This window comes from Hypanus sabinus, chromosome 29 (assembly GCF_030144855.1).
Source record: "Hypanus sabinus isolate sHypSab1 chromosome 29, sHypSab1.hap1, whole genome shotgun sequence".
In the NCBI taxonomy this organism is placed as follows: domain Eukaryota; kingdom Metazoa; phylum Chordata; class Chondrichthyes; order Myliobatiformes; family Dasyatidae; genus Hypanus; species Hypanus sabinus.
Window position 1 is genome coordinate 7,435,330 of NC_082734.1, and position 18,435 is coordinate 7,453,764.

Here is an 18,435-nt window from a genome sequence, read left to right on the forward strand (position 1 = left end):
GTCCATTGACCTCAACAGGAATCGATCCCAGTTTATGACGGCCTGCTGAAGGATCTGGGCCTGAAACGTCGACTGTACTCTTTTCCATAGAAGCTGTCCAGCCTGCTGAGTTCCTTCAGCATTGCTTGGGTTTTCTGCATTTGCAGATATTTTTCTTGTTTCTGACACCCTCTGTGGTTGGGTGACTACATGATGCGCAGGGCAGGTCAGTACAATATGGAGAGCAGGCTGTTTCCTGTGCAGCAGGTATTGGAGTATAAAAGTTGAAACTTGCTATTTGCTAGAGAATGAAATCTTAGGAATGTAGAAGACAATGGTGTGTTAAGAGGAAGCTAAGAGATGTAAATTATGTAATCTGAGTTTGCTATTTGCTATGCATGTACCCAATTTAGCAGGAGAATGAAATATTAAGAATGTAGAAGACAATGGTGGGTTAATGAGAGGTAGCTAAGAGAACATGATTAAGTCAATGGGTAGAAACAATAGTGGCGGATGTACGTGTGGTACACAGCTATAGACCGATTGCATATGCTAATGCAACTATACCAGGAGATTGCTATGAAAAATGCTATGTCCAAGGATCGGTGGGCGATCAGCAACTAGCTCAATGACTGTCTCAGCTTTGATTTGCAAATTAAAGTTTAACCCTTCTTGAAGAATCTTCTGCATCTCCTAACCATTTGTGGGGCACGAGAAACCACGACACAGGCTCCCCCTCTCCATGCGCGTGGTGAATCCAAAGGAAGGGCAGAGACCCTTACAGTTGGGCAGGAGGTCAGTGTTGAACTTGACGTAGGATTGCCTTGGGGGCTTGAGCTCTGGGTCTTTCCTCAGGGTTTACTCCCAAAGCCTTCCCTGTGAGTTGATATAGCCACAAGGCAGCTGAGGTTTGAGATCAGAGTTTTCCTTCTGGATGAGCTGCCAACCACAGCGGACGAGTCCCATTTCCCCAAAGCGACTGGTTTTAAGGCACCTTTGCCCCTTCTCTTGTCAGTAAGAGTGGTTCAATTTCAATCCCAATTAGAAAGTGAGATTCCAGGAGAAACAGGCCCGATCTGATTTAACAAGGGAAATGTTGAATAGTAGAAGAGGACGGACAAGGTGACAAGGGCATGTGCTCACACTCCTTTATATTCTTAACGTCTTTCTGACCCCCGCCTCCATTATTTTCACTCTCTTCCCATCAGGATGAGTTCCCAGAAGCCGTTGCTGTGTCCGTGGCTCATCACACAAGTAGACAGCGGCCAGTATCCTGGCCTCTGCTGGGTGAATAAAGAGAAGAGGCAGTTCAGGATTCCTTGGAAACACTGCTTGAGACAGAACATTTCCTCGGATGATGTCAAGATATTTGAGGTAACGCTAAAGCAAAAACAGTCGGGCAGCACCTGCGGAGAGGCAAAGAGTATTTCAGAATCAGGTTTAATACAGGCATGTATCGTGAAATTGTTGACTTTCTTTCAGCAGTACAATGCAATAGATGATAAATATAGGAAAAACCCGATTTACAGTAACAATATATGTGCATATTAAATAGTTAAAATAAATGGTGCAAAAACAGAAATTTAAAAGAAAGTAGTGAGGTCATGTTAATGGGTTCAATGTCCGTTCAGAAATCAGTTGGCAGAGGGGAAGAAGCTGTTTCTACATCGCTAAGTGTGTGCCTTCGGGCTCCTGTACCTCGTTCCTGACAGCAAGACATGTCCTGGGTGGTGGGTGTCCTTTCTGAAGCACTGCTCCTCGATGTCTTGGATTCTACAGAGGCTGGTACCCTTGACAGATCTGACTCAGCTCAGTGATCTTTCTTCTGAGTGAGGATATTAGAAATATCCTCATCAATCAATATACAGTGGGCGTCATGGTAGCACAGTGGTTAGTGCGATGCTGTTACAGCACGTAGAGTGGGAGCTCAGAGTTCGATCCCAGCGTCCTCTGTCACAAAGTTTGTATGTTCTTCCTGTGTGTGTGTGTGTGTGTTTTTGTGTGCTCCGGTCTCCCCCACCCCACTCCTGTACCAGTTAGTAGGTTAATTGGTCATAGAAACATAGAAAATACGTGCAGGAGTAGGCCATTCGAGCCTGCACCGCCATTCAGTATGATCATGGCTGATCATCCAACTCAGAACCCTGTACCTGCTTTCTCTCCATACCCCTGATCCCTTTTAGCCACAAGGGCCTAACTTCCTCTTAAATATAGCCAATGAACCGGCCTCAACTGTTTCCTGTGGCAGAGAATTCCACAGATTCTGCACTCTCTGTGTGAAGAAGTTTCTCCTCATCTCGGTCCTAAAAGGCTTCCCCTTTATCCTTAAACTGTGACCCCTTGTTCTGGACTTCCCTAACATCAGGAACAATCTTCCTGCATCTAGCCTGTCCAATCCCTTTAGAATTTTATACATTTCAATAAGATCCCCCCACAATCTTCTGAATTCCAGTGAGTATAAGCCTAATTGATCCAGTCTTTCTTCATATGAAAGTCCTGCCATCCCAGGAATCAATCTGGTGAACCTTCTCTGTACTCCCTCTCTGGTAAGAATGTCTTTCCTCAGATTAGGGGACCAAAACTGCACACAATACTCTAGGTGCGGTCTCACCAAGGCCTCGTACAACTGCAGTAGAACCTCCCTGCTCCTGTACTCAGATCCTTTTGCTATGAATGCCAACATACCATTTGCCTTTTTCACCGCCTGCTGTACCTGCATGCCCACCTTCAATGACTGGTGTACAATGACACTCAGGTCTCGTTGTATCTCCCCTTTTCCTAATCGGCCACCGTTCAGATAATAATCTGTTTTCCTGTTCTTGCAACCAAAGTGGATAACCTCACATTTATCCACATTAAATTGCATCTGCCATGAATTTGCCTACTCACCTAACCTATCCAAGTCACCCTGCATCCTCTTAGCATCCTCCTCACAGCTAACACTGCCGCCGCAAACTTGGAGATGCTGCATTTAATTCCCTCATCTAAATCATGAATATATATTGTAAACAACTGGGGTCCCAGCACTGAGCCTTGCGGTACCCCACTAGTCACTGCCTGCCGTTCTGAAAAGGTTCAGTTTACTCCCACTCTTTGCTTCCTGCCTGCCAACCAATTCTCTATCCACATCAATACCATACCCCCAATACCGTGTGCTTTAAGTTTGCACACTAATCTCCGGTGTGGGACCTTGTCAAAAGCCTTTTGAAAATCTAAATATACCACATCCACTGGTTCTCCCCCATCCACTCTACTAGTTACATCTTCAAAAAATCTATAAGATTCGTCAGACATGATTTTCCTTTCACAAATCCATGCTGACTTTGTCCGATGATTTCACCTCTTTCCAAATGTGCTGTTATCACATCTTTGATAACCGACTCTAGCATTTTCCCCACCACCGATGTCAGACTAACCGGTCTATAATTCCCCGGTTTCTCTCTCCCTCCTTTTTTAAAAAGTGGGGTTACATTAGCCACCCTCCAATCCTCAGGAACTAATCCAGAATCTAAGGAGTTTTGAAAAATTATCACTAATGCATCCACTGTTTCTTGGGCTACTTTCTTAAGCACTGTGGGATGCAGACCATCTGGCCCTGGGGATTTATCTGCCTTTAATCCCTTCAATTTACCTAACACCACTTCCCTACTAACATGTATTTCCCTCAGTTCCTCCATCTCACTAGACCCTGTCGTGGTTTCTTGAAATGACTTGGAGACACAGACAATTCTTCAAGAAAATTAAACCTTTATTTGCAAACAAAGGCTGAGGCAATCAATGAATTTGTCACTGAAAGCCCGCCGAGCTCCGGTGTACAGCATTCTTTATAGAAATTTCTTATCTCAGTTACATTTCGGGTTCATCGCCATACCCAACCGAGTATTAATTGCATATCATCTATATATGAATTAATTAATTGCTTTTGCCTAGCCCGTGGTTCGCCACCGTTATGTACCACCCGTTCGCATTGGGACCTGAGCCTTTGCCAAGATTATGTTCTCAGCTAATAGTGCTGCAAAACAACAGGTGTTCTGTAAGTGCCTTAATATGCAGTTAAAAGAGTACAAAGTATCTAGTGAAAACAACACAAAACAAAATGTGTCTAGAAACTAATATATATTAATACCTGGTACCTAGAAGTGATTACATAGTATAGTAATGTACCTAGAAGTGATTGCATAGTATAGTAAATAGCTAATACATAGTGATTATATTTCAGGTGTACATATATATATAGTGGTTATGTTTCAGGTATATAGTGGTTATGAGTGGTTATGTCAGGTATATTTCTCAATAACCCTTGGTCCCTTACTATTTCCGGAAGATTATTTATGTCCTCCTTAGTGAAGACAGAACCAAAGTAGTTATTCAATTGGTCTGTCATGTCTTTGTTCCCTATGATCAATTCACCTGTTTCTGACTGTAAAGGACCTACATTTGTCTTGACCAATCTTTTTCTTTTCACGTATCTATAAAAGCTTTTACAGTCAGTTTTTATGTTCCCTGCCAGCTTTCTCTCATAATCTTTTTTCCCTTTCCTAATTAAGCCCTTTGTCCTCCTCTGCTGGTCTCTGAATTTCTCCCAGTCCTCAGGTGTGCCGCTTTTTTTTTGCTAATTTATATGTTTCTTCTTTGGACTTGATACTATCCCTAATTTCCCTTGTCAGCCATGGGTGCACGACCTTCCCTGGTTTATTCTTTTGCCAAACTGGGATGAACAATTGTTGTAGTTCATCCATGCGATCTTTAAATTCTTGCCATTGCATACCCACCGTCAACCCTTTAAGTATCATTTGCCAGTCTAGCTTAGCTAATTCACGTCTCATACCTTCAAAGTTACCCTTCTTTAAGTTCAGAACCTTTGTTTCTGAATTAACTATGTCACTCTCCATCTTAATGAAGAATTCCACCATATTATGGTCACTCTTACCCAAGGGGCCTCGCATGACAAGATTGCTAACTAACCCTTCCTCATTGCTCAATACCCAATCTAGAATGACCTGCTCTCTAGTTGGTTCCTCGACATGTTGGTTCAGAAAACCATCCCGCATACATTCTAAGAAATCTTCTTCCTCAGCACCCTTACCAATTTGGTTCACCCAATCTATATGTAGATTGAAGTCACCCATTATAACTACTGTTCCTTTATTGCACGCATTTCTAATTTCCTGTTTAATGCCATCCCCAACCTCACTACTACTGTTAGGTGGCCTGTACACAACTCCCACCAGCGTTTTCTGCCCCTTAGTGTTATGCAGCTCTATCCATATCGATTCCACATCCTCCAGGCTAATGTCCTTCTTTTCTGTTGCATTAATCTCCTCTCTAACCAGCAATGCTACCCCACCTCCTTTTCTTTCCTGTCTATCCCTCCTGAATATTGAATTTCCCTGGATGTTGGGCTCCCATCCTTGGTCGCCCTGGAGCCATGTCTCTGTGATCCCAACTATATCATATTCATTAATAACTATCTGCACATTCAATTCATCCACCTTGTTATGAATGCTCCTCGCATTGACACACAAAGCCTTCAGGCTTCTGTTTACAACACTCTTAGCCCTTATACAATTATGTTGAAAAGTGGCTCTTTTTGCTTTTTGCCCTGGATTTGCCTGCCTGCCACTTTTACTTTTCACCTTACTACTTTTTGCTTCTACCCTCATTTTACACCCCTCTGTCTCTCTGCACTTGTTCCCATCCCCCTGCCACATTAGTTTAAAGCCTCCTGAACAGCAGTAGCAAACACTCCCCCTAGGACATTGGTTCCAGTCCAGCCTAGGTGCAGACCGTCTTGTTTATACTGGTCCCACCTCCCCCAGAACTCGTTCCAATGCCCCAGAAATTTGAATCCCTCCCCCTTGCACCATTTTTCAAGCCACGTATTCATCTGAAATATCCTCCTATTTCTACTCTGACTAGCACATGGCCCTGGTAGTAATCCAGAGATTATTACCTTTGTGGTCCTACAATAGACAATAGACAGTAGGTGCAGGAGTAGGCCATTCGGCCCTTCTAGCCAGCACCGCCATTCTCTGTGATCATGGCTGATCATACACAATCAGTACCCCGTTCCTGCCCTCTCCCCATATCCCTTGACCCCGCTATCTATAAGAGCTCTATCTAACTCTCTCTTGAATGCATCCAGAGACTTGGTCTCCACTGCCTTCTGGGGCAGAGCATTCCACATATCCACCACTCTGGGTGAAAAAGTTTTTCCACATCTCTGTTCTAAATGGCCTACCCCTTATTTTTAAACTGTGGCCTCTAGTTCTGGACCCACCCATCAGCGGGAACATGCTTCCTGCCTCCAGCGTGTCCAATCCCTTAATAATCTTATATGTTTCAATCAGATCCCCTCTCATTCTTCTAAATTCCAGTGTATACAAGCCCAGTCGCTCCAATCTTTCAACATATGACAGTCCTGCCATTCCGGGAATTAACCTTGTGAGCCTACGCTGCACTCCCTCAATAGCAAGAATGTCCTTCCTCAAATTTGGAGACCAAAACTGCACACAATACTCCAGGTGGGGTCTCAGCAGGGCCCTGTACAGCTGCAAAAGGACTTCTTTACTCCTATACTCAATTCCTCTTGTTATAAAGGCCAGCATGCCATTAGCTTTCTTCACTGCCTGTTGTTCCTGCATGCTTGCTTTCATTGACTGATGTACAAGAACACCTAGATCTCGTTGTACTTCCCCTTTTCCTAACTTGACTCCATTTAGATAGTAATCTGCCTTCCTGTTCTTGCCACCAAAGTGGATAACCTCACATTTATCCACATTAAACTGCATCTGCCATACATTTGCCCACTCACCCAACCTGTCCAAGTCACCCTGCATTCTCATAACATCCTCCTGACATTTCACACTGCCACCCAGCTTTGTGTCATCAGCAAATTTGTTAATGTTACTTTTAATCCCTTCATCTAAATCATTAATGTATATTTTAAACAGCTGCGGTCCCAGCACCGAACCTTGCGGTACCCCACTGGACACAGCCTGCCATTCCGAAAGGAACCCGTTAATTGCTACTCTTTGCTTCCTGTCAGCCAGCCAATTTTCAATCCATGTCAGTACTTTGCCCCCAATACCATGTGCCCTAATTTTGCCCACTAATCTCCTATGTGGGACTTTATCAAAAGCTTTCTGGAAGTCCAGGTACACTATATCCACTGGCTCTCCCTTGTCCATTTTCATAGTTACATCCTCAAAAAACTCCAGAAGATTAGTCAAGCATGATTTTCCCTTCATAAATCCATGCTGACTTGGACTGATCCTTCTACTGCTATCCAAATGTGTCGTAATTTCCTCTTTTATAATTGACTCCAGCATCTTTCCCACCACTGACGTCAGGCTAACTGGTCTATAAATCCCTGTTTTCTCTCTCCCTCCTTTCTTGAAAAGTGGGACAACATTAGCCATCCTCCAATCAGCAGGAACTGTTCCTGAACCTATAGAACATTGGAAAACGATTACCAATGTGTCCACGATTTCTAGAGCCACCTCTTTAAGTACCCTGGGATGCAGGCCATCAGGTCCCGGGGACTTACCAGCCTTCAGACTCAACAGTCTATCAACAGTCAACAGTTTCTTGCCTAATATAAATTTCCTTCAGTTCCTACTTTTTAGTTTATCTCCTAACTCCCTAAATTCACCTTGTAGGTGAATTTGGAGATCAGTATAAATTGCCCTGTGATTAGGCTGCAGTGGGATCCCCAAGTCCAAGAATAAGAGGAAACTTTGCTGCTTTGCGATCATTTAGTTTAGTTTGAAGTTTAAATAAAGACAGAGCGTGTGAAACCAAGTGAGAAACCAAGGAGCAAAGATAGGCTTTTGCAAAAACTGGCACTTTTATACTCGAGATCACACAAATTTCTGAGTTTAGGAGGGACCAATCGAAAAGCACAGGCATTTCATGTGCTGACAGCCAATGAAAAATGAAACGATAATGTAACTGGTAAACCTTACAGCTGGTAAGGGGACACAAAACCATTTATTCTGAAAGTATCCAAGTTTGTTAAAAATACCAAAATAAACGCTACGATTTTAATCTTGCATTAATTCAACTAATATTAAAAACAAATAAAGACAACCAATTCCAACAGCGAGGGTTAAATTGGTGGGTAGTTGGGTGGTGCGTCTCAGTGGGTTGGAAGGGTATGTTCCATGCTGTGTCTCTAAGTAAATAAATAAACACATTCTGTTTGAGAGAAGTAGAATAAGGGGAATTTCATTGTCCTGAAGGATTAACTTTGCTTTAGTCTCTACAGATGCTGCCTGACAGGTTGAGTATTTTTTTTCAGATTTCTCTGATAAACATGCTAACACACTCCCTCCAACAGTTTGGGATTTTAAATCAATGCGCTTTTTGTTCAGATTTCCAGCAGTTTCTCTGCATTCTAGATACACATTTTCTCTTTTTGTAATATTTTAAGATGATTTTGTTGGACTTAATATTGGGAAGTAACATTACTTCATTTTAAGAAAACACAATGATTATGACCCGTATCGAATTGATTGTGAGACTGAGGTAATTATGCTCGCAGCCGATTTAGTTACTGCTTGTTACGCCACTGGCATTTAGGACAGGAATGAAGATCCCCCATCTGTGGCGGTGTTCAGGGCTTCCTTCGTCATGTAAGAATCCCCCTCTTGGTTTTTACCATTGTCAGTAATTCGTAAGTCGTATATACAAGAGGCAACTTCATTAGGTACACCTGCTCATTAATGCAAATATCTAATCAGCCAATCATGTGACAGCAACTCAATGCATAAAAGCATGCAGTCGTGGTCAAGAGGTTCAGTTGTTAATTCAAACCAAACATCAGAGTAGGGAATAAATGTGATCTAAGTGATTTTGACCAAGAAATAATTGTTGGTGTGGTTTGAGTATCTCAGAAACTGCTCAGCTCTTGGGATTTTCACACATACCAGCCTCCAGAGTTTACAGAGAATGGTGCGAGAAACAAAACCCATCCCTTGAGTGGTTTCTTGAGTGCCTTGTTAATGGCCTGTGAGGTTAGAGGAGAATGGCCAGTGTGGTTCAAGCTGACAGGAAGGCGACAGTAACTCAGATAACCACCCGTTACAACAGCAGTGTGCAGAGGAACATCTCTGAATGCACAGCACGTCAAACCTTGAAGTGGATGGGCTACAGCAGCAGAAGACCATGAACATGCAATCTGTGCCCACTTTATTAGGTACAGGAGGTAGCCACAGAGTGTAATTACACCAGGGCAGACGTTAATGTGTTCTTGTATGCTTTGCAGGCTTGGGCAATAGCCAGCGGCCGGTACAGAGCAGGAGTCGATGTTCCAAATCCTCCCGTGTGGAAGAGAAACTTCCGAAGTGCTTTAGCACGAAAGAAGCATTTCCGCAGAGTGCAGGACAACAGGAGTGACCCCCTTGACCCTCATTTGATCTACGAGATCCATAATTCCGGTGAGTAACATCGATCTGTGATACCAAAGTTCAAAGTAAATTTATTATCAAAGCACGTAGAAGTCAATGCCGGTCGGTGGTGTGGTGGCATCCGCACCGGACTGCAAGGCGAGGGGTCCGGCCGGCTCCTTGCTTGCGCGCTTTCCATCGGTGCTGGGCTCAGCGTCGAGTTAGCAACTCGGCCTCGTTAAAAATAGTCAAGTGCGTCGGAAACGGCAGATGCGCCCAGAAATGCGAAAAGGAACAATAGCATTTATGTCACCACGTACAACCCAAGATTCACTTTCTTTTGCACATTCACAACACAATAGGCCCTCCCCAATTTACAAGCGTCCAACATATGTAAAAATCTGTACGTGCGATGGAGCATTTGAGTGACAAGCGGGATGGATTTGCTGGCATCTTCTGCTGCCTGGTAACTCAGTCTGCCTTTCTGACTTGTTTGGGATGCAAGCTGTCTGCTCTAACCTGGCGGTGACCCATATGGAAGATGGGCAGTCAGTTCCCTTAAAGGTTACTGTGATCATACTCTCTGGGTACTTTATTAGGTACCACCAATACCAAATCAAGTGGCCACTGACTGTATGTTCATGGTCTTCTGCTGTAGCCCATCCACTTCAAGTTTTGACATCAGGTGTTCTTTAGCACACCATTGTAATGTGTGGTTATTTGAGTTACTGTTGCCTCACTGTCTTGCCATTCTCCTCTGATCTCCCTCATTAACAAGGCATTTTCGCCCTTAGAGCTGCTTATTGGATGTTTCATTTGTTTTTCGCACCATTCTCTGTAAACTCTAGAGACTGTTGTGTGTGTGTGTGAAAACCCCAGTAGATCAGCAGTTTCTGAAATACTCAAACCACCCCATCTGGCACCAACAACCATTGCATGAAGTCACTTGGATCACATTTCTTCCCCATTCTGATGTTTGGTTGGAACAATAGCTGAACCTCTTGACCGTGTCTGCATGCTCTTATGCGTCGAGTTGCTGCCATGTGATTGGCTGATTAGATATTTGCATTAACGAGCAGGTGCACCTAATAAAGTGGCCACTGAGTGTAGCACATTAATCTGTAAGGAGTGTGACCTCTGACATCTGTCTGATGGAGCACAAAGGGCTTTGATTTAGCATTTTGTCTGACTTTAGATCTCCCACTCTCACAGACTGCAGAGATCCCACACGGTTCTTGTGGTCAAATCTCATTCTGTCATGAATGACTAGAGAGAAGCCCGAAGAGGACAATGAGCAGTTGTGGGCCCCGTATCTAAGAAAGGATGCGCTGGCATTGGAGAGGCTCCAGAGGAGGTTAACAGTTAACGTACGAGGTGTGTTTGACGGCTTTGGTCCTGGGCTTACTGGAGAAGAATGGGGAGGTGGCGTGGTGAATCTTATTGAAACCTATCGGATGTTGAAAGGTCTAGGTAGAGTGGACCTGGAGAGCACGCTTCCCGTTCTGGGTGAGACTAGAACCAGAGGACATGGCCTCAGGATAGAAGGATGCCCCTATGGAACCGAGATGAGGAGGGATTTCTTTAGCTGGGGGGCGGGGAATCTGTACAATTCACTGCTATGAATGGCTGTGAAGGCCTGGTCTTTGGGTACATTTAAAGCGGAGGTTGATTGGTTGTGAGGAGAAGGCAGGGGAATGTGATTGAGAGGTATAATCGATCAACTATGATGGCAATGGCCTAATTTGCTCCTGTGTCTTATGGTCTTATGACAGGGACTTCCCAGTAGAATGACTGATGGAGATGGAGTGAACACTACAGCACAGTACAGGCCCTTCAGCCTAAATGTTGTGTTCGCCTTTTAACCTGCTCTACAATCAATCTAACTCTTCCCTCCCACATAGCCGTCCACCTTTCTTTCATCCATGAGTATCTTAAGAGTATCTTAAGTGTCCCGAATATATTTACCCTCGACAATGCATTCCTTGGTCTTCATGCACTCTGTGTTAAAAACTCCCATACTTTGCTCTGATCACCTTAAAATTATCCCCTCCTGTGAAAGTCTCTGGCTGTCCACTATCTGTGCCTCGTATCATCTTGTACACCTCTGTCAAGTCACCTCCTTTTCTCCCAAAGAGAAAACACCTAGATCGCTCAACCGAACCTCATAGGACACGCTGTCTAGTCCAGGCAGCATCCTGGTAAATCTCCTCTGCACACTTTCGAAAGCTTCCACAGCCTCCCTATAATGTGGTGACCAGAACAGAACACAACACCAGTGGTCTAACCAGAGTTTTACAGAGTTGCAGTGTCACCTCCCATCTTTCAGCCCCCAAATAACGGAAACCACCTTAACCACTTTGAGAGACCTGTGGATATAGACCGCAAGATGTCTCCGGTTGTCCACACGGATTGTCGTTTGTTCTTAAGTGTATCACTTCACAAGGTTCCCGGTTGAATCCCGCCTCTAGAGAGGGAGGCGCAGCCTGTTGGAGGAGGAGGGACTTGAAAGGCCTCAGCAGGAGACGATCATTCTGCCCTGGAGCCAACTCTGCCCCTCGTCGAGGGAGGAAGGGGCTGTGAGGCCTCTGTCAGTCAGGGTTGACCATGGGTGTTGCATCTTAGCTGTCCAGACACACAAGCCAGGGCAGTACCATTCGGAAAGCAAGCAGTTGCCCATGTAGCAAGCTCCCCCTTTCCACATCCGATGAAGCCAGAAGGATGATAGAGACTGATACAGCAGCGTCTCAGGAGTTTCCAGTCAGCGTTGAACTCAACGTAGCACTGCCTTAGGGACTCCATCTCCGGATTTTTCCTTTGGGGGCCTTCCCCGTGAGTGGGTGTAGCCACAAGGCAGCGGGAGGTTTGAAATCAGAGTTTTCCTTCTCCTAGATGAGCTGGCAACCACGGCTGATGAGCCCTGACTGCCCGAAGCAAATGGTTTTTAGATGCCGGTGACCCGCCTTTGCCCCTTCTTACAGTAGAAACGGTTCACCTGGGGCTAAGCTGCATGTGAAGGCCAGGAGCTGGACTTGGTTGTCAGGGGCTGTTTGAGGCACACGTCATTGGGAGCATTAAATCGGTAGTGGGAGCTTGTGTCCATTATCACCCCCAGCTGTAACAACGTTAAGGGGTTGGGAAAGCACGGGAGGAATTCAGGTAGGTGGGCTTGGTGTGTAGACTTGGTTGGGTGGAGTGGGATGGGGAGGTTAGTAAGGGGTCGGAGGCCAGGGGAACGTGAAGGTGGGTCATCAGGGTGAGAGGATGAATGGGGAGGGATGACTCGTAGCACATAAGGGATGGAGCAGGAGCTTTGGAGGAAGTGGCAGTGGATAGGGGAAGAAGGGATAGTGGGTTTGAGAGAGAGAGGGAATTGATAGGAGTGTGGTGCGTATGAGGGGGAAACTAAGGATCTTCAAGGAGGTGAGGGTGGCAGAAGTAATGATTGAGAAGAAGAGAGAGAATCAAAGAAAAATCTCTACACACAAAATCCTGGAGAAACTCAGCAGGTCAGGCAGCATCGATGGAGAGGAATAAACTCTGTTCTTTCAGACCTCATAGCCACGTTAAAATGTCTGACTGCTTTGATCAATAATAGGCCATCGGGCTCACAGTTTTCGATTGGGATCCGAGTATGTCGGTACAGTTTTGTTTCCCTCAGGCAGTGTTTCCCAGTCAGGCGTACAGTGCAGGTTCTAAAGCCATGGAGATTGTGTGCCAGGGCTCCAGCTGATAGATGGCCATGTCTGCAGTGCCTGTGGTCTGCTGAGGGAGGGGAGTGGACGCGGAGTGACCATGATATTACTGGTCATCCCAGTGGATTAAACCCCACCCAAGGCGGTGGATAGAATGCACTGGAGTATGGTACCTAGAGGCTTTCGAGATTTAAGCTCGGTTGCAGCTGGTGGACGGACACTGGGAATGCGATCTGAAGGAAAACGGGGCGTTGCAGACTGGAGTGCAAAGCTTGCAGGTAACGTCAGCACTCTGAGCTGCGTCTCAAATGCGTCGGCGCTTGGAGCCCCTTGCAAACCTTCAGCTAACACACGCAATGCAGGCAGAATCATGCAGGCACATGCTCCCTCTCTGAGCTACAGCTACACCTACGTAGATCAAGCAGGGGACCGTTTTGTTGCGGCAGTCTGTGAAAGACCTCCCCCCCCCACCCCCCCTTTGTCTGAAAGGAGAAAATCTGCAGATGCTGGACATCCCAGCAGCACACACACAAAATGCATCTTGGGAAAGAGCGCTGCCAATGTTTTGGGGGCCTGCCGGAGGGCCTCGGCCTGAAACGTCGACTACTCTTTTCCTAGATGCTGCCTAGCCTGCTGAGTTCCTCCAGCATTTTGTGTGTGTTTCCCCTTTGTCTCCCAGGCACAGGTTCCAGTGATCGCTGGTGGCCCGGCCTGTGGGTGGGGAGCCTCTTGGGCTCTCCTTCCCCCTCAGACTGGGCAAGAACAGAACAGAGAATCCTCTCTTTACACAGCCAGTCCCCAAGCCCAAGCTATCCCAGAGGAAATGCTAAACCTATCCAATTTGCAATTCCTTAAGGCCCTTCATAACCCCTATCTCCCTTAATGAATCAAAAGCAGGGATAAAGATTAGCTTTATTTGTCCTGTGTACACATCACAGTATTGAACTTTGTTCTCAGAACAGAAGAACATCCCTTTAGAACAGAGATGAGGAGGAATTTCTTTAGCCGGAGGGTGGAGAATCTATGGAATTCATGGCTACAGACAAGTCATTGGGTGTTCTTAAAGTGGTGGCTGACGAGGTTAGTAAGGGTGTCAAAGGTTATGGGGAGAAGACAGGAGAATGGGGTTGTGAGGGAAGATAAATCAGCCATGATGGAGTGGCGGAGCAGACTCGATGGGATGGATGGTTTAATTTTGCTCCTGTGTCTTGTGGTCCTGCATCAAAATTTACAGTGAAATGCGTCATTTTGCGTCAACGACCAACACCGTCCAAGGATGTGCTGGGGGCTGCCTGCAAGTGTCGCCAACTAACCATGCCCACAGTTTTACTAATCATAACCCGCACGTCTTTGGAACGTGGGATGAAGCCAGAGGAAACCCATGAGGTCTTGGGCAGAACGTAGAAACTCCTTGCAGACAGCAGCGGGCCAACTAGCACTGATGCCACAGCATTGTATGAGTTCTGGGTTCCGGCTTCCACTGGGGGCACTCAGAGTCTTTGTGGAGATGCTGTGCTCTGCTCGCTGCAATGACAGAGGGTCGCCACCGGGCGGCAGACTGGTGGCTACTTTCCATCCGGGAACCCTGCAATATAAGTAGCCATATGCTCTTTTTCTTTATCATTGCAGACTTTCCGGAGGGAAATTCACCATCATCCTCAGATCAGATACAAAAGCAGGAAGAGGATGAGGAGGAGGAGGAGGTCTCTGAGGAAGATATGGAGGAGGAAGGGCACCTCACGTCATGGCACCTGCCTCTGAGCACCTTTTCAAATAGTGCCACCCTGAAGGCAGAGGACATGCTCTTGGAGGGCTGTACTTCCCAACGCGACATCCCTGGCACTAGTGGGCTGCAGCCAGCCAAGAGGCAAAGGGAAAATGAGGCGCAGGCCCTCCGGAGAGAGAGTCCGCATAGCAGCACTGCCCCGGAGGATGTGAGCGAGAACTTTGACAGGGAAGCATTCAGGAAAAGGCTGGTGCAGATGCACGGTGAAATGCTTGGCTCGTTGTCTAGTCTTTCAGACAGGATGCAGGAGATGGCCAGGAGTATGGAGGTGTCGGTCTCCAACCTCGCACAGGAAGTCCTCTGGAGCCAGGACAGCCTCAGCTCCAGCGTGGAGGCGATACGCAGCTCCATACCGACCGGCATGGATGCTACCGCGATGCAGCGGCTGATGGACCGGGTCTTGGCTTCCATGGAGGCACAGGAAGAGGCTGTTCAAAGTCTCTGCGCCTCCGTGGAGGCCCAGGGCAACCCCAGCCGGGCGCTGCTGGCTGTCAGCCGGGAGCAGGTGGCAGTCATGAAGGAGCAGCGGGAAGCTGTCCGGGAGCAGATCGCCCTCCTCCGTGATCAGAGGGAGGCCACGCGGGAGCGGGTGGCCCTCCAGCATGAGCAGATCGCCGCCCTGCGCGAGCAGAGGGCCACCTCGCGGAAGAACACAGCGGTGCTCCGGGAGCAGACGGCCGTCCTGCGGGACCTGGTGGTCGGGATCGGCGCCGGCCTGAAGTCTCTGACAGACGCCGTGCAGTCGGGGGCGCAGCAGATCTGCAGGGAGCTCGCCGCCCGCCCCCGGGAGAGGCCCGGCGGCGTTTCGCTTCTCCGGACCAGCGTCCTCCCTCGCGGCGTCAGCTTCTCCCCTCGGGCAAAGCCCTCACCCGTGTCCCACGTCAAGGTGCCCCGTGCCGCAGCCCCCGACGGCAGTGCACTGCAACCCAGCTCTTCGCGAGGTCGTCACGGGCGCCTACAGCGGACGTACACCAAGATAAAGCAGCCACTCCAGGGTGTTGGCACAACAGAACAACCTCCCACAGGGTCTGGGGCAGCAAGACGGCCACACCAGACTGCAGGCAAAATCGAACACTCCCCTGGGTGCTAGTATGACAAAGTAGTCGCCCCTGGTTGCCGGTACGTTGTAGGAGCCTCAGTTAAAGTGCACCGGCGCCCCAAATGAGGTTACCAGGGTGACAGGGTAGACTGGATCTTAGCTGCAAGGCATTCACAAGAGTAACTGCAAACTAATTTATTAGATGTTGGTATTTTTTTTAATTTTTGCATCCATTTTACCTGACAAATTAAAACCCTTTGTCCAAATGTTCGTGTGTCAGAAATCTGATGGTAGCGACCAGCGCAGTGGGGCAACTAGAGTATCGGCTGTTTGACGGTACTGTGTGAAGCTGTACACTCCATCATTGTTAACAAGACCGACGGGGCTTATATAAAGCTCATTCCCCTTAAACAACTCATTCCTCGGTTGAATGGAATCATGTCGTCAGCATATCCAGTGTTAGGATCCTCTCTCAGGCAAAGCATACCCTAGCGCTGAAATATTCATGAACACTGAAAGATACATTCAGATTTGTCCTCTCACCTACGGACATTGATGGAGCTGATAAACTCACCGACTACAGGAACCCAAGCAAGCTAATTTAATCACAGACAATTCTCTGACAGATTGAGGTGTTATCCTGCTCGATTAGAAAGGCCTGCCGGGTCCCTCAAGGTTTCCAGGATCTGCAGAATCTCTTCTGTGTCTCAGACTTTACCTGCGACCCTGGTTCAATTCCTGCCGCTACCTGTAAGGCGTTTGTACGTTCTCCCTGTGGTTTCCTCCCACAGTTCAAAGTTGGTGGATTAATTGGTCATTGTAAATTGTCCTGTGATTAGGCTGGGGTTAAATCGGGGTTTGCCGGAGGGTGCAGCTCAAAGGGCCAGAAGGGCCGATCTCAATAAGTAAAAAAAAATCAAGGCAGGAGTTGATGGTAAACGCAAGAGATTCTGAAAATGTTGGAAATCCAGAGCAAAGCACACAAATGCTGGAGGAACTCAGCAGGTCAGGCAGCATCCATGGAGAGAAATAAACAGTCGATATTTCAGCCTGAGACCCTTCCTCAGGACTGAGAAGGAAGGGGAAAGATGCCAGAATGAAAAGGTGGGGCATGGAGGTGACCGAGCTAGAAGGTGTAGGAACGGTAAAGGGCTGGAAAAGAAGGAATCTGATAGGAGAGGAGAGTGGACCATAGGAGCAATGGAAGGAGGAGGGTCACAGGGGGGAGGTGATAGGCAGGTGAGGAGGTGAGCCAGAATGGGGAATGGAAGAAGAGCGGGGGTGGGGGGGGATGAGGAATAAAATTACCAGGAAAGATTGATGTTGAGATGATACCTCTGTTATTAAATGGACTACTTTATCCCTGCTTTCTTCCTGCTCTTTGTACTGAAAGATCAAAGATACTGACGTTTTTGTCAGAATACCCTCAGGGATGGTTGCTTTTTAAAAAAAAATAAAATCCAGTCCAGTAGTTGTGACCTTCTCATACCGTGCCAGAGATAAACAAAATTCCATCGATAACAATTAACCGGGCGGCATGATAGCGTAATGGTTAACACAACGCTTCACAGTATAGGCGACCCGGGTTCAATTCCCGACTCTGCCTGTGAGGAGTTTGTGCGTTGTCCCTGTGACCGCTCTGGTTTGCTCAGTCCAAAGACCTACTGTTTAGTAGGTTAATCGGTCACTGTGATTAGGTTAGGAGTAAAACTGGGGGATTGTGGCTCGAAGGGCCTATTCCACACTCAGTCTCAGTAAATAAAGTAAAAATGAAAATTACCAGATTCAAGAAGTGTGATCCTGCTTCTGAAAAATACAGAAGCAACTATATTGTAATTACTAGAAAATTCACTGAATAATTTTATATATATATATAGAGAGAGAGAGAGAGAGAGATAACTATGATATATAAGCATAGCAAAGTTAAACCACAAACAAAATAACAATGAGGCAATATTTTCATTTTCTTCTTCAGATTCAAATTTATTTACTACATGTACATCAAGATTCAAAATTACTTATTGTCACTCTGCACCTAAGTGAAACACACAATGAAATTCAACAACCAACACATTCAAGGATGTGCTGGGGCAGCCAGCAAGTGACGCTACACAATCCAGTGCCGGCGGAGCACGTCTGCCGTTGTGACTGTGAATGAAGTCACTGGGAGACTCTGAAGCTGGCCATACCGTAGTCTTTTATTCAGCAAAACAAGCAGGCATCATACTGGAGACACTCTTAGAAGAGGCCCCTTCCCCTGACCCAATATTACATGACGTTTTTTTATGTGTTAAAAATCAAAGGTAACGGCAGAACAATTCTATAGTTACAATGCATCTACAATGCTTCCTTTGAATTACATATAATTCTTAGACACAAGTACAAGAAAATCTGCTGATAGTGGGAATCCAAAGCAACACACACAAAATGCTGGAGGAACTCAGCAGGTCTTTTTTGTTCTTTTCCACAGATGCTCCCTGACCTGCTGAGTTCCTCCAGCATTTTGTGTGTGTTAATTTTCAAACACATAGATCCTCACACCAACACCCC

General features: G+C 46.5%; 1 protein-coding gene across 5 annotated transcripts in view; it reads left to right on the forward strand.

Annotated features, from left to right (window-relative positions):
• Window positions 1-18,435, forward strand: part of LOC132382943 (interferon regulatory factor 3-like) — a 57,091-nt gene that overhangs the window by 13,011 nt on the left and 25,645 nt on the right. For 3 of the 5 annotated variants that reach the window (XM_059953546.1, XM_059953545.1, XM_059953544.1), the window contains exons 2-4: window positions 1,188-1,353; window positions 9,248-9,419; window positions 14,690-17,074. In XM_059953546.1, the coding sequence (XP_059809529.1) occupies window positions 1,189-1,353; window positions 9,248-9,419; window positions 14,690-15,936 (1,584 nt within the window). In that variant the 5' untranslated portion in view covers window position 1,188 and the 3' untranslated portion in view covers window positions 15,937-17,074. Of the gene's footprint in view, window positions 1-1,187; window positions 1,354-3,914; window positions 4,013-9,247; window positions 9,420-14,689; window positions 17,075-18,435 lie in introns of those variants that run through there. The other 2 variants (XM_059953547.1, XM_059953549.1) reach the window with 2 other exon arrangements.